Here is a 17,356-nt window from a genome sequence, read left to right on the forward strand (position 1 = left end):
TTGCATAAACTCCACCCTTTGCTCTTTGTAGCCATGACAGCCTAAGGGGGTAATGGATTGTTATGATGTCTGTGGATAAATCCATTCTCCCAAATAGGGGGATCCAGAAGAGACATTCACAGCTATCCGCCACTTATGGCATATTCCATGGACATGCTATAGGGGGAATCATTGCAGATGTATACGGTATCATTCAGCTCTGTTCATCCTGAGGTTTCCGATTCATAAATAAAATGCAAGACCTACAGTAAAGACTGACACAGGCAGAATGAGCAGGGTGAAATGATGCAGCTACATAGTAACAGTGCAGATATAGGCATCATTCAGGGTCTGTAGAGAGCTGAGCTTTGGTCTACACGCAATGTTCTGCTATAGAAAGACGCGAGATTTGGTATTTTTTTAACAATTTTATTTGGGAATTTTCAAACAGAAAACGAACGAGACAGAAAGACGAGAATCCTGTGATCAAAAATATTCTATTTACAGATTTGAGTCACTTTCTGAAGTCATTTCTATATTATATCTGGTCCTAGCAAAGCTGGGTGATGACCTCCATATTCTGCATTACAGCTTCCATAAGTTATCACTCAGCTTTCCCTGCCTGGCAGGGAAATGGCAGCAGTATTGGAGCAGGAGATAGATATCCAGGCAGATTTGCCATTCAGGAGCCTGGTAAAGATGGATGAGCCTTGTCATTGTATCACATTAATTCCTAAAAACAGGAAATAAGGTAACAGGAATTTAACAGAGGGGTCTCCATAGATGGGAACTGCCCCTCCCCCATCCCCAGAGACGTCCTCTAGGATTCAGGGTGGAGAGCCTGCCGCCATGACGGTCAGCTGATGCCATCACTCATAGAAAACCTGAGGATGTTGATTTTTATTTTTTTTTTCTTTTTATGTATATTTTTTATTATATAGCGCCCCCCGGTGTCTCCACTGTACATATACGCAATGATGTCATATTTCTAGTATTCAATAGTAACGGCCTTTGTCTTTAAATATTCATTCAGCGCTTCTTCACCTACAAAAAAAATATTAATTGTAATTTTTAGGCTGTAGTACCTCTCATAGCCAGAAGGTGGCAGTAAAAAAAAAAATCTAAAAATCCTTAGTACAATGCTATGAAGTGCAAACCTAAAATCGAACATTAATATGGCGTTGGATTGTTCAGTTAGAAATGTTGCTGGAAAAGCTGGGTGACAACTGACACGGCCACATTACACCCCCTGGCAGATCTGCCACCCCGCTTTTTCCAGGATCCAGAATGGCAGATGTATTTATAAGCGGGCACATGAGCCATCACAGAATAACATTTGCCTTTCAGGATTTTGGGAAAGCTGGATGTACCTTTTGCTCTATTATACTGACCTTTCAGGACCCCAGGAAAGGTACATGATAATCCCTGATAGTGACTTAATAGTAGCCATATGGCTTGTCACCCAGCTTTCCCAGACACTATATAGTCATACAAGACATTGCTCCTCACCCAGATCCTTCCCGAACCCGGACTGTTTGTAGCCCCCGAATGGTGCGGCCACGTCGGTTTTGTTGTAGGTGTTGACAAAGACGGTCCCGGCCTGCAGCTTCTCGCTCACGTACAGCGCCTTACTGATGTCTCTGGTGAACACTCCGGACGCCAGGCCAAACTCTGTATCATTCGCTCTCTTCAGGACGCCATCAACATCGCTGTAAGACAGAAGAGTAACGTGAGGAAATGTAACTGCTGACCAAAGCTCCTTGTCCTGACATAGACCGCAGCACCCCCTAATGGAAGAACATGGTGGCCACAGGCCAGCTATTGGTGAGGAAGAGGATTGGATAAACGTGAGTGAGTGAGGCTGAGCTGCAGTACCACACACCACCTCCTGACAGGGGTGGCGCTGTGCTTGGAAGAAAGCAGCCATATTTATTCCATGTATCATATGACTCCTATGTGGCCTCTGTATGGTGGTATTATTTGGGTGCTATATAACACTACTGTGGGCCTTTTATAGTGGTATTATTTGGGCACAAGCACTATTATGTGGGCTCTATATGGTGGTATTATATATAATAACACTAACATGTGGGCACTATCTGGTGCTATTATGTGGGCACAGTTTGGTAATATTAGGGCGCGTTCACATCTGTGCGTTGCGGGCATAAACAATAACATGGATCTCGAGGGGCCCCACCGGCTGTAATGGGGTCTGTCAGATTATTTGGTCATTGCAGGACCTTCTCGTCCACGATTTCAGCCGGACTCTGATGCAGATGTGAACGTGGCCCTATGTGGCGTCATATTATAGATGCGGTATTATATATGTGTTGCTTTGGCCATGTTATTACATTGTTACTCGCCTCGTCCTTTCCCACTTTTCATTTTCTATTAAAATTTTTGCTATATATTAAAATCATCCATTCTAAGGGAGTGCGATCAGGTCACATGACACCCCGAGACCTCCTACCCGTCTGTAAACTTTGAGATGATCATAATGGGGCCGAACGACTCTTCTTTAGCGATGAACATGTGATCTGCGACATTGGTGAAAATGGTCGGCTCGAAGAAGAAGCCTTGACATAAAAAATATGAGATTAATTCAGAAGTGAAATACAACGAAAGCAACTGCACAAGACCGCCCCCCACAGGCCGCTGCTGATATACACCCTAACCCGCTCTCCTATCCTAACCTCTGCATTTATGACATAAGCCTTCTCACAGCTGAGGGTTTGTTACACTCATATCCAATCCTTTGTGAGCCAAACACATCAGCAGCCAAATCTCTCACCTATCACGGTTTGTTACAATGTATCTGCTTTGACTATAGACTGGATACAATTGTAACAATGTATCAGTGCAGATAAATTGTATCAGGCTGGTTTCCACAGGATGTTTATTTCACAGGGGAAGGACAATAGCCTGGATACAACTGTAGCAAACCCTCAGCTGCGAGAAGTATTAAGTCTCTACATGTTTTCTGAATGCAATAAATTGTATTCCCAGTGCCTGACAATATTATTATTATTGTTTATTTATATAGCACTAGAGATGAGCGAGTACTGTTCGGATCAGCCGATCCGAACAGCACACTCGCATAGAAATGAATGGACGTAGCCGGCACGCGGGGGGTTAAGCGGCCGGCCGCCGTCAAAGCAGAAGTACCAGGTGCATCCATTCATTTCTATGGAGCGTGCTGTTCGGATCGGCTGATCCAAACAGTACTCGCTCATCTCTATATAGCACCATTAATCCCATGGTGCTTTACATACAATACACAGAATATACAGGTAGATATAATACTAACAGTGATCGGCTGGCACAGTGGGGTAGAGGGCCCTTCCCGCGAGGGCTTACAATCTATGAGGGAAGGGGGTAGAGACAGAAGGAGAGGGGGAGACTGTACAGATGTCAGTGCGGTGATAGTGTTATTGGAGGTTGTAGGCCTTCCTGAATAGGTGAGTCTTCAGGGCCTTCTTGAAGCCTGTGATTGTGGGGGTCAGTCTTATGTGTCATGGTAAGGAGTTCCAGAGTATGGGGGATGCACGAGAGAAATCTTGGAGATGGTTGTGTGAGGAGCGGATGAGAGCGGAGCAGGAGGTCATTGGAGGATCTGAGGTTACGTGTGGGCAGGTAGCGGGAGATTATGTCAGAGATATATGGAGGGGACAGGTTGGGGCTTTGTATGTTAGCGTTAGTAGCTTGAACTCAATTCGCTGGGCTATAGGTAGCCAGTGGAGGGACTGGCAGAGGGGAGCAGCCGATGAAGATTGGGGGGGTGAGGTGGATTAAGCGATCAGCGCAGTTTAGGGTGGACTGGAGGGGGGCGAGGACATTTGCTGGGAGTCCATGCAGAAGGGTGTTGCAGTAGTCTAGGCGGGAGATTATGAGGGCCTGGACGAGCGTCTTAGTTGTTTCAGGGGTGAGGAAGGAGCGGATTCGATGGATGTTCTTGAGTTGGAGGCGGCAGGAGGTGTTGAGGGTTTGAACGTGTGACTTGAAGGATAGGTCGGGGTCCAGTATTACACCAAGACATCGGGCCTGTGGGACAGAGGTAAGTGTGGTTCCGTTAACTTTGATAGATGGGTCGCGTGGAGGGGCCATACGGGGTAGGGCAAAGACGAACTCTATTGTGTTTGAGAAAGCGGGAGGAGAGGAAGGAGGCTACGGCCGCTAAACAGTCTGGAACTCTGGCCAGCAGAGAGCATTAAGCAGACATCTTGCCATAAGGGGGTACAGTCCTGCGGTGACTTCCTGCAGCGTTCCTTCATACATCTTTCATTGTGCAGCTGACATTGCAGTACAGGAAGGTCTGATAGGGCAGATTTTAGTGTCCCGCTGCTCTCTCATTGTACATTCCAGCCGCCCTGTGTCCTGTCCTCAGCTGCTCTGTGACCCCCTCGCCTTCCTGCATTAATGCTGCACATGGGGTTCCTGGCCGGATACCCACTGCCTGGTGCACAGATCCCATCAGACTACGAATCAGTGAATATTAGATGCAATGAACTGAGGACAAGGCAAGAGGTGGCTGCATTCCCTGTCACTGACCCTATATAGCAGGGCATGCTGGGACTTGTGGTTTTGTGCTTTGTTGTTGGACCCTTTCATTTGGTCATATGCAGCGCTCACCTGGTCTTGGTACTTGCTTCCCACCATACACCAGCGTGGCCCCCTCCGCCACCCCAGTTTGGCAGTACTCGATTAGTTTATCTAGGTGGGCCTTGTGGTTCTGGGGTCCGTGGTCTGTGGATCTGTCCAGTGGGTCCCCAATCTTCATCTTCTTTACCTCTTCCACCTGGAAAAGGGAATGTTATGGCCGTGGTCAGAGGTCGTGCTCATGTGTCTTCAGATCGTCATTTCATGTCATGTCATGTAACTCACCACTCTCTTCACAAACTCCTCGTGAATGGCGTCCTCCACAAATAACCGTCCAGCAGCAATGCAGTTCTCTCCTTTATTAAAGAACACCGCGCTCATCCCCTGATAGGAAGGAAATTATATATAATATGACCTGAGTTAGAATATAGTGACCCTAAATACACACAGGTCATTGACTGGTGTATATAGCAAATGTAATGGAAAGAGACTGTACAAATATGGCCTGGAGCGCCACCTAGTGGAAACAAGATCATATAACAATCACAACTAATGCATGTACCGATATCAGCCCCTTAATGCTATAGGACAAGTAACCTTACCATCCGTACAGCTTTGTCCAGATCACAGTCTTTAAAGATGATCAGAGGAGATTTCCCTCCGAGCTCCAAAGACACTTTCTTCACATTACTGAGAGCACAACTAGACGACAAAACAGAAAAGTAACATGTAATAAATGTCACATGCACAATATAACTGCAATAATACTGCCCTTATGTACTGTAATATAACTACTATAATACTACTCCTATGTACAAGAATATAACTACTATAATACTACTACTATGTACAAGAATATAACTACTATAATACTGCTCCTATGTACAGTAATATAACTACTATAATACTACTCCTATGTACAAGAATATAACTACTATAATATTACTATGTACAAGAATATAATTACTATAATACTGCTCCCATGTACAAGAATATAACTACTATAATACTGCTCCTATGTACAAGAATATAACTACTATAATACTGCTCCTATGTACAAGAATATAACTACTATAATACTACTCCTATGTACAAGAATATAACTACTATAATACTACTCCTATGTACAAGAATATAACTACTATAATACTACCTCCTATGTACAAGAATATAACTACTATAATACTGCTCCTATGTACATGAATATAACTACTATAATACTACTCCTATGTACAAGAATATAACTACTATAATACTACCTCCTATGTACAAGAATATAACTACTATACTACTGCTCCTATGTACAAGAATATAACTACTATAATACTACTCCTATGTACAAGAATATAACTACTATAATACTACTCCTATGTACAAGAATATAACTACTATAATACTACTCCTATGTACAAGAATATAACTACTATAATACTGCTCCTATGTACAAGAATATAACTACTATAATACTGCTCTCTCACCTTTTCATGATGTGCTTTCCTATAGGTGTGGATCCTGTAAATCCGAGTTTCCTAACATCAGGGTGATCAGACAGACGTTGTCCAATAAGTGATCCTAGTGACACATGACACCAGTGAGGTTTCGCTATATATTTCATAAGAACAGAGTCCCTATATGAATTAGGGTTTTTGTGTTTCGGGGTTGGGGTGACACTCGTTACTATTGCACGTACCGGCTCCTGGCAGAATATTGACGACTCCTTTAGGAATTCCGGCTTTCACTGATAATTCCGCAAACTTCAGAGCTGTTAATGGCGTCACCTGGATATAATATAACTTGTAGATTTATAATAATCCCGTATGTGCAGTGATTGTTCAGTCCTTGCTTCCATTTTACTCTATACAATGACCAATCTATCATCCTCCAGGTGAACTACAACTCCCAGCATGCTCCCACAGTCTCCATGTTTTGCACAATATCCTATTATTTCTAGAATTTTCTATGTGAATCTCCACTGCTGTGATGAGTCTCACCTGAGCCGGCTTCAGCACCACTGTGTTACCTGCTGCAAGACACGCCGCTGTTTTCCACGCCAACATCATGAGTGGGTAGTTCCAGGGGATGACGATGCCACAGACTCTGCATTGAAAACCGTATTACAGCGCCATCTATGTGACATATCATTACATGCATATAGAGGGCAGGACATAAGAGATGGCATTGCTCAGGGCACAGTTTGTAATTTCATGGGCACTTTCTTCCAAGAACAGCGCCACACTTGTCCACAGGTGATCTGTAGATTTGCAGCTTAATCCCATTTAATCAAGCTTAGCTGCAATACCAGACACAACCTGTGCATGGCTGTGGCACTATTTTATGTTTTCTTTTCCTGGACAATCCCTTTAAGCTCATTCCATGGACATTTCCATATTGTCACAGCCCGGTATACAGTTTGCCCAGGCACTAAATGCAGTTGTGTACGGCAGACTTACCCGATGGGCTCTCTCTTAGTGAAGGTCAGGTTCCGGTTTGGTCGTGCTTGATTTATTGGGATGGTCGAGCCCTGGAAGACATTTATACACATTGTCTTAATTGATACTTAACCTATACACCAAGAAGATGGAATAGCGCCCCCTATGGTGAGACTAACGTGTAAAATATACGATCACTAATATCCAGCAGATTTCATAGACTGCCCTTGTGTTCCAATATTTGCTCTTTTTGCCTAATGTTGACTCTGCAGCTCTGTCTGGCCCCGGATCACAGAGGTCACATGTCATGTTTGCTGGCACATGTACCCCATCGGTAGTTTAGGGTCATGGTCTCCACATCTTACAGCACGCCCCCTACCATGAGCACCACAGACATACAGCCAATATTACTACAATAGTTAAGGATGGGGTGGGGGAGGGGAGGTTTACCTGAATTTTATCACACCAGCCAGCAAAGTATCGGAAGGTCTGTATGGACATGCCCACGTGGGTCTTCAAGGCTAAGGTGTACACCGCGCCAGAGTCTATGGATTCAATGGTGGCCAGCTCGTCCTGGTTCTCCTCCATGAGGTCGGCTAGTCTGGGATAAAACATATATAAGGGATGTGCCTAGTAATCTGTCCCATGCAGCTGCCTATAGCGGGATCAGCAGACACAACACCAGAGCGCTCTACATGATCCGACATCCAGTTTACCAGATGGACTCACCGGTACAGCAGGCGGCCGCGATCCCTCGGGTTCATTTTGCCCCATTCACCATTTTCGAAGGCCTCTTTGGCGGCAGCTACAGCTTTATCGATATCAGACACCTGGGCCAGGGACACTTTGCAAATGGCCTATGAGAAGGAAATAGGGAAGTGAGGAATTTTTTATTTTCTTTTATAATGATCATGGATTTTATTCTTCACAGACATTAACACTTACGTTCCCGTCCGTGGGGTTAATCGAGTCGTAGGTTTTTCCCCCTTCAGCGTCTACAAATTGCCCATTGATGAAAAGCTGATGAGGAATCCTGACCTTCATGTTATTAATGTCCTTCTCCACCTACAGGGGCGAGACATAAAGCAGGTCACAGTGTAAGAACCTCAACAAGCTGCTCCCCGAATCTCCGCGCCCTGGACCTCTGATATAGAGGGAGGGGTCAGATATTGGTTATTACAGGGGCGAGACATAAAACAGGTCACAGTGTAAGAACCTCAACAAGCTGCTCTCCGTATCTCCGCGCCCTGGACCTCTGATATAGAGGGAGGGGTCAGATATTGGTTATTACAGGGGTGAGTTCTTCATTGTCTTACATAATCTATGACTAGTTCCTCCTCCGCGTCTTCGCCCCTCAGCCTCCTCACAAGCATCTGAATGAACTCCTCAAACTTGGTGGCCATGTAGACGTCTTCATTCTGCAGCTGCAGCCCCTTACACTTCAGCTTCACTTCTTCTACCAGCCTGGAGACATGAGTACAGAAGAGCTGGTCATTGTGGATGTACATAGATCCTCTCTGGCCTCCATGCAAAAGTGATTACACCCCCTCCTCTATGACAGCAAAGGGACCATCACGACTACATTTTAAAGCCATAGCGCCCCCAAAAACCCATCAGACATGGTGCCCCTAGCAGCCCTAGTGCCACATAACCCACTAAGGTCCTCTTTTAGAGTGGTTTTGTTTTGACCATTCACCAACCTAACTACATCCATAGAGGCTGCTCCAGCCTTGAAGAAATCTGTGGAGTCTTCAACCTCGGGGACATTGGTAAGGATCCGTTTCCAGGTGGCCTGAAACACAAGTAGAGCGGAGCTTAACTTACTGACTACTGGACATGAGTGGCAGAAAGATCTGGACTGACGTACCCGCATTTCACCCGCTATAGCTTGTTCCTCCTGGGACAGCTGTAAGGACGTGTTGTCTGACGACTTGTAGTACTGAGACGCTGGAATCATCTTCCCGTCCTCAAACTGAAGGTTCTTCACAGTCAGCTGTGATCAAATACAGAAACCCGTGAGACATGGACCTGGGTCTGGAGCAATAACCAGCAGGTCTGACCAACCGACCAGTACTGACCCATGGCTTCTATGCAATAACACTTACTGTTTTTCCATCATTTCCAAAAAGCACCAGTCCATTCTTGGTCACCACAGCTGGCCTGGATGCCCCTGGGATTTCCAGAGGTTCTCCATCTGGGTTTGGTCCATTGGAAGTGAAGCATGAACCAAAAAAGGTCAATTTCTGGATGAAGAAAAAATTGCAATTGATACAAACAAATATCTATCTATCTCCTATCTATCTATCTATCTATCTATCTATCTATCTATCTCCTATCTATCTATCTATCTGTATAATATCTATCTATCTATCTATCATCTATCTATCTATCTGTATAATATCTATCTATCTATCTATTTATCTCCTATCTATCTATCTATCTATCTATCTATCTATCTATTTATCTCCTTATCTATCTATCTATCTATCTATCTATCTATCTATCTATCTATCTATCATCTATCTATCTGTATAATATCTATCTATCTATCTATCTATCTATTTATCTCCTATCTATCTATCTATCTATCTATCTATCTATCTATCTATCTATCTATCTATCTCCTTATCTATCTATTTATCTATCTATCTATCTATCTATCTGTATAATATCTATCTATCTATCTATCTATCTATCTATCTATCTATCTATCTATCTCCTATCTATCTATCTATCTATCTATCTATCTATCTCCTATCTATCTATCATCTATCTATCTATCTATCTATCTATCTATCTATCTATCTATCTATCTATCTCTATCTATCTGGATCATTTACTCTCTGCAGTACCACCACTGTCCACCAGATGACAGTCACACATTTGCACTTACACTCCCATTGAGCTCAGTCCAGGCTCCGGGCACCTTGTCGTTCCCTCGGATGAAGTTGTGTATGGCCTCTGCTGGTTGATCCCAGTTTATCTATGGATTGAACAGAAACAATTTATTATCTGGACACTGAGTGCGACGTGGAAAAATGTGAAAAATGTTATCTTTTCCCAAACACCCTGCCCTAACTAAAGCAAAGTCTTGGCCCTCATTGGCCTGTACAAGTCTTTCAACTACTGGCAGAGAATCCGGCCTGACCTCTTCAATGTTTGTGTCCCCGGGTGTTTGAGGTTTCCTGAATTTTTTTCCCAGTGAAGTTTTGGGGTGATTGGGGTATCCCAGCAATTGTATCCTATTTAATAGACGACATCATGTTTTTGTGAGCCCAAAACCCACTATGGTGGATGAGGCTGGGGATCGGCGCAGACAGTATAACAGGTCACTGACCTTTGCGGTTTCCTTCTTCTGTATTGGATCATATGTGGCGCCTTCAGTTGGTTGTGGGATCCTCGGGGCTGAGCCTTGTGCGATGAGTCGCACCGCATCCACCTGCAAGAGAGACCCAGCCAGTGAGGAGGATGATGATGGTGGTGGTGGTGGTCATAGTGGTGATGATGATGATGGTCTAACCCATAAAGACCCATCCCTGTATGAGACAGAGTTCTGCAGCTTCACCATTAGTTTAAAGGGAAAGTGGTACAAATTTTGCTTTATTTATTTATTAAAACCATCCCTTTTCTTTTTCACTTTTTTCACTTTTCTTCTAATCTGTTTTTATTTTCTAATTCTATTTTCTGCACATGATTATGGGGGCGGCCATCTTGCCTCAGCTTCATGCTGCAAAAAATACCACTGCAGAATTGGCAAGAATTAGTCTATTATTAGGCTTAGTGGCCAGAGTGAGAATACAGAAAGTGACAAGGAAACATTAAACAATTATAAAATAAATTCTAGGGCCATATTTGGTGGCACATTCCCTTCCAAGCAAAACTAGAAGCAGCTCTTGATGTAACTAGAGTATAACACACAATGTAACACACGGTCAGTACAAGGTACTGAATGGTACTGAAGGGTTAATATCCACAACAGGTCTGTTTGTGTGTAGTGAACGTCTCCTGCCAGTAATAACAATAAGACACAATGGCCGCAGTCAGGGCAAAGGACATCAGTTCTGCAACATTCACAGCCGCCTATTAGAAGCACACATATGTCTCCTGCAGCTGCCCCCTCTCCCCTCTCACAGCATGCAGCATCAAAGACACAGCACTCACTGTAGCTACATCCCTTCCTCTCCCCATATTTTAATGATTGTGTTTCTGCAGCCGTTTTTGGAGGTACTCAGGGTACTACTCCATTACATTGCAGCCACTGACGTCCCTAATATTCCAGACATAAGAAATCCCAAAATTACGATATCCAGTAATCTGGCTCCCCATTGTCCTGTGCATGCCGGATTATTTAAGCAAACGCAAAATCACATGGGGGAGGTCAGAGGCTGCAAATGCTGAGTAAGAATCAGTGATGGTCTGCTGATCATATGACCCTGACCCATTCACATGAATCATTCGATCCACGAGCCAAAATGAATATTTACAAAGCCTAGAAATAACCAGATTGTCGTCCTCGTGGGTTATTTCATGTCAAGGAGGAGTATTTGCACGATAGAAGCAGCGCCATAGACCGAAAACCTCTCTAGTCTACCTAAACCAGATCTGATGTGTACTCCAGTCACATCCAAAGCTGCATCAAGAATAATGCGGATTTCACCTTCACCCTGGGTGTCAAATTGTTAGTATGTGCATTATATATATAAGGGGTGAATCTATTGGTACATTGTGCATACCGTGCAGCAGAATTCTGAATGCAGCTCTGGATGTGACTGAAGCAGAAGACTCAAAAACTGAACAAGACATGTAAAACCAAATTTATGTAAAGAATTTGCTTGCACATGGAGTGTTTAGCGTTAATCCTGCCAGACCACACCGACCACTGTAATATGACCACAGCGAATTGTCTAGGAATCTTACAGAATGGAGGACAGATTTCTTAAGAATTGTTTATATGTTTCCATATCAATATATTAAAATTAACACTATATGAAATTTCCACAGTGGCAACTAAACCTAATAATAGACCGACACTTGACAATTCTGTAGGGGATTTCTTTGCATTAGTAACCTCATTTACATCACAGACAGGATTACAATGGAAGATAACACCTTTAACGGTAACACCACTGACCCATCTTTACTTCAGTACAGATAATAGATCATGTATTATGTATAATGTATGATGGCCATGAACTTGCAGAAAAGCAGATCACTGCTGTTAACAGAGCAGAGGAGAAGGCAAGATGGCTGCCCCCGTAATCATGTACAGAAAATGGTATAAAAAAAATCTACAGACTAAAAAGAGTGATTTCACTAATTAAATATGTGGCAATACTTTCCTTGGAAGAGAATAGGACTGACCTGCAATACCAGATATAACCTGTGGGCAGCTGTGGCACTGTTTATGGAAGAAAGCAGCCATGTTTTCCTAATACCGGACAACCCCTTTAATATCTGACTATATACACTATATACTGACCATGCCCTTAACTCCCTCGGGAAAGAGGAATCTGTTGTATATAGAGTTGACTGTGTCATCCGGAAGGACCTCGCACTCTTTCTGCAGCAGAATGTCGCCCGTATCCAGCCCATCATCAGCCCAGAATACGGTGAAGCCGCCTTTCTTATCTCCCTGCATCAGCGTCCTGTAAGACAAAAATATGGTGATGGTCATTGGTGTGGCCAGCAGAATTCTGACTGCAGCTCTGGATGTGACTATAGTCATACAATCCAAGATACAAAGTATCTAAGGAGAGTCAACACAGAATCTAAGTTTGTCTTGAACAATGAAGTTATGAAGGTGCAGCCCCCATACTGACCAGTTAATGGCGGAGGCCCCTCGGTGTCGCGGCAGGATGGAGGGGTGATAGATGATAGATCCATGTTTTGGGGCATCGATCACTTCCATGGGGATGAACTGAGAGCAGAAGGGAAGAACATTCAGCTCGGCCCCCAGGGATTTGTATTGCTCCACCACCTCCGGGAGGGCCTGACCCTTCACTCTCCAGCGTGAGTACTTGAAGACAGGGACGCCATCTTTCTCCGCTTCCACCCCTGCAAGTGCAAGGAATGAAGTGAAAAGAAGTTAACAGGATTGTGTAAAGGTTAAAGGGACAGCAAGTGTTAATTTGGGGAAGACCTTAAAAATATAAGATTATTGGGATCCATGCCCTAGTGCCAGAAAATCCCTTCACCCTCTGACTGTTTCATAAGAATAGGGGAAACGGAAAGATTTCTATAAGTAAAGCTCAAATCAGTAAGAAATATAAAAATCTGTCTGCAGTGAGCACCCCCTAGTGGTGGAAGCCAAAATAATATACTGCAACTATCCAGAAAAATACATCATGTAAGTACAATAAAATGGCAATCATGATGATGAAGCACATACCTAACGGGTCCGGCTTTCCACCTGCTTTGTCAGGAATGGTGAATACACCCACCACTTGGTGTCCTTCCTTCACAAGCTCCTTATATACTTCTTTCCCAAACAAGCTCTGCCCAATCACTGCGATCTTCATAATTGTAGCTGGTGAGATGGCCTGATGAACATGTATTACAGGAAATACGGTATTATTATGTAGATTTAACTTTCACTGAAATATTAATATACTCTCTATATACAAGAATATATCTACTATAATACTACCCCCTATGTACAAGAATATAACTACTATAATACTACTCCTATGTACAAGAATATAACTACTATAATACTGCTCCCATGTACAAGAATATAACTACTATAATACTACCCCCTATGTACAAGAATATAACTACTATAATACTGCTCCTATGTACAAGAATATAACTACTATAATACTACTCCTATGTACAAGAATATAACTACTATAATACTACCTCCTATGTACAAGAATATAACTACTATAATACTACCTCCTATGTACAAGAATATAACTACTATAATACTACCTCCTATATACAAGAATATAACTACTATAATACTGCTCCTATGTACAAGAATATAACTACTATAATACTACTCCTATGTACAAGAATATAACTACTATAATACTACTCCTATGTACAAGAATATAACTACTATAATACTAGTCCTATGTACAAGAATATAACTACTATAATACTGCCCCCTATGTACAAGAATATAACTACTATAATACTACCCCCTATGTACAAGAATATAACTACTATAATACTACTCCTATGTACAAGAATATAACTACTATAATACTGCTCCTATGTACAAGAATATAACTACTATAATACTACTCCTATGTACAAGAATATAACTACTATAATACTGCTCCTATATACAAGAATATAACTACTATAATACTGCTCCTATGTACAAGAATATAACTACTATAATACTACCTCCTATGTACAAGAATATAACTACTATAATACTACTCCTATGTACAAGAATATAACTACTATAATACTGCTCCTATGTACAAGAATATAACTGCTATAATACTGCTCCTATGTACAAGAATATAACTACTATAATACTGTCCCCTATGTACAAGAATATAACTACTATAATACTGTCCCCTATGTACAAGAATATAACTACTATAATACTACTCCTATGTACAAGAATATAACTGCTATAATACTGCTCCTATGTACAAGAATATAACTACTATAATACTGCCCCCTATATACAAAAATATAACTACTATAATACTGCTCCTATGTACAAGAATATAACTACTATAATACTACCTCCTATGTACAAGAATATAACTACTATAATACTGCTTCTATGTACAAGAATATAACTACTATAATACTGCTCCTATGTACAAGAATATAACTACTATAATACTGTCCCCTATGTACAAGAATATAACTACTATAATACTGTCCCCTATGTACAAGAATATAACTACTATAATACTGCCCATATATAATGTTATGAGTAGGAATATAAAAGTTATAACCTTTAGTGTTTTTTTTCAGGTGTTTATTATTATCATGGTGTAATGATTTTTCTTAGGACACTTCCCCTATACTATGTGCACTATATGGCAGTGACACGTGGTATAACTTGTTTACGGTCTTACATACTTTCTGTACATTCAGGTGTGAGGTTCGGGGCGCTGTCTCATGTTCACCAATGAGGATACAGATCCTTCCTACCCTTCTAAGAGATTTGCCCAGTCAGGGATGAGCTTGGACACACACCCCGGTCACTCTCGGTCAGTGACCTTGCACTTGCAGACAATGTGGCCTAGTTTGCTGCCATAAATTGTCTATAAAAGTCACAGGAACCTGGAAACAAATTTTGTAAAATGTTTCTATTGAACAGTCTCATATGAGAATTTTAGTTTTAGTTGTTTTAGTTTCTGAAGACCTCAGCTGGCCGTATCTAACTGTTTTGTTAGCTGAGATACAATGTTGCACAAGTGTGTAGTGTTTGGCACAGGTGCAGGGTCAGGTGTATTTACCCACAGTTCCTCTGACAACTCCCCCTGCCCTGACTGCTCACTGTCAGATCTGGCAGCTTCTAACTGGCTGACCTTTAATAACTGCACATATCAAATTCACTGGTTACTTGCAAAGCTGCACAAGACAGAGAGGTCTAAGAGGCGAAGTTGCACCGAATACACCTAAAACCTGCAATCTCTGCCCCCCATATATCACATAACAGTGACCACATCATAAAACATCCTAAAATGAATGTTAGCAATTTTCTAATAGTTTTTATGTTTCAATTTTTTGCTAATTTCTCAATGTCTTCCTACTATCAGTGAATAGGAACCTTCTTGTTGACACCCTGAGGTTGAAACTTCTGCAGATCTAATACTTCTCATATCTGAGAATGCAACAATTGTATCCGCATGTAACAGATCAGCAACCCAGAAACCTCTCTCCTGTTATCCTATTGTGCTTCAATGTATCAGTCTGGTGTACACTGCAATCTAGAGAAACCTCAGGGAGCTAATGAGCAAGAAAAGTACATTATCCCTGCACTGACACATTGTAACAAACTGTCATGAGAGGAAACAGATCTGTGATGCTGATGTTCTTAGCTCATAGAACATTATCTAGAATGAATACAACTGCAACAAACCTTCACCTCTGAGACATATTTGGACAAAAAGTGGGGTTTTCAGTCTCTGAATGCAAAGAGAGTTCCTATTCAATGACAACAAGCAGAGATCTTGAACAGTGAACAATTTCTGCACAATCTGTTAGAAAGATGCAGAACTTTGCCCTATGCAATGATTAAGATTCACATATGTAAAATTGGAAAATCCCTTTAATTTACCTGGGACATAATTAGGTAGAAGACAGAAAGCAGGAACCCCCATAGACTTACCTGGAGATGGGACACAGCAACAAGCCCTGGCTGCTAAATCTCCCAGTGTTGTGTTTAGATACTTTCTAGAAGCAGGAGGTGGAGGAGCGAAGGAGGAGCCCAGGAGTGGGACAAGATCCAGGGATGTTATACTGATAATTACTGTAACACACAGGGCAAGGCAAAAAGAGGTCAGAGCAGAATACACAACGTCATGACTGCAGGTAAGGCAAATGTAAAGTAAAAAGCATGAAGGAGCAATACCAGAGCTGGACACAAGGGGAAATCCCAATGAGAGTGGGCAACGGAGTACAATCGAATTTGTGGACTCCAGAAATACAATCTATGACCCAAAACCTTGATCAATATTATAGGAACAATAATATAAGTACTATAATACTGCCCCTATGTAAAAGAATATAACTACTATAATACTACTCCTATGTACAAGAATATAACTACTATAATACTGCTCCTATGTACAAGAATATAACTACTATAATATTACTCCTGTGTACAAGAATATAACTACTATAATACTGCTCCTATGTACAAGAATATAACTACTATAATACTACCTCCTATGTACAAGAATATAATACTATAATACTGCCCTCTATGTACAAGAATATAACTACTATAATACTACTCCTATGTACAAGACTATAATTACTATAATACTGCTCCTATGTCCAAGAATATAACTACTATAATACTGCTCCTATGTACAAAACTATAACTACTATAATACTACTCCTATATATAAGAATATAACTATTATAATACTACTCCTATATACAAGAATATAACTACTATAATACTACTCCTATGTACAAGAATATAACTACTATAATACTACTCCTATGTACAAGAATATACTACTATAATACTACTCCTACGTACAAGAATATAACTACTATAATACTGCTCCTATATACAAGAATATAACTACTATAATACTACCTCCGATGTACAAGAATATAACTACTATAATACTACCTCCTATGTACAAGAATATAACTACTATTATACTACCTCTTATGTACAAGAATATAACTACTGTAAT

General features: G+C 41.6%; 1 protein-coding gene across 1 annotated transcript; it reads right to left on the minus strand.

Annotated features, from left to right (window-relative positions):
- Positions 1-395: 395 nt before the first annotated feature.
- On the minus strand, positions 396-16,429 carry ALDH1L1 (aldehyde dehydrogenase 1 family member L1). Its single transcript, XM_075287353.1, has 23 exons — positions 16,312-16,429; positions 13,393-13,543; positions 12,824-13,058; positions 12,484-12,649; positions 10,342-10,443; positions 9,898-9,987; positions 9,110-9,247; positions 8,872-8,997; positions 8,705-8,796; positions 8,321-8,468; positions 7,950-8,069; positions 7,734-7,861; positions 7,455-7,605; positions 7,026-7,096; positions 6,567-6,672; positions 6,266-6,353; positions 6,054-6,147; positions 5,178-5,277; positions 4,861-4,959; positions 4,609-4,774; positions 2,450-2,555; positions 1,489-1,688; positions 396-1,023 (listed from the first exon to the last, which is right to left on the minus strand). Exons 2-23 carry the CDS (start codon positions 13,520-13,522, stop codon positions 968-970), a joined length of 2,712 nt encoding a protein of 903 aa, XP_075143454.1. The 5' UTR covers positions 13,523-13,543; positions 16,312-16,429; the 3' UTR covers positions 396-967.
- Positions 16,430-17,356: the final 927 nt, after the last annotated feature.

The sequence above is a fragment of the Leptodactylus fuscus genome, chromosome 9, assembly GCF_031893055.1.
Source record: "Leptodactylus fuscus isolate aLepFus1 chromosome 9, aLepFus1.hap2, whole genome shotgun sequence".
In the NCBI taxonomy this organism is placed as follows: domain Eukaryota; kingdom Metazoa; phylum Chordata; class Amphibia; order Anura; family Leptodactylidae; genus Leptodactylus; species Leptodactylus fuscus.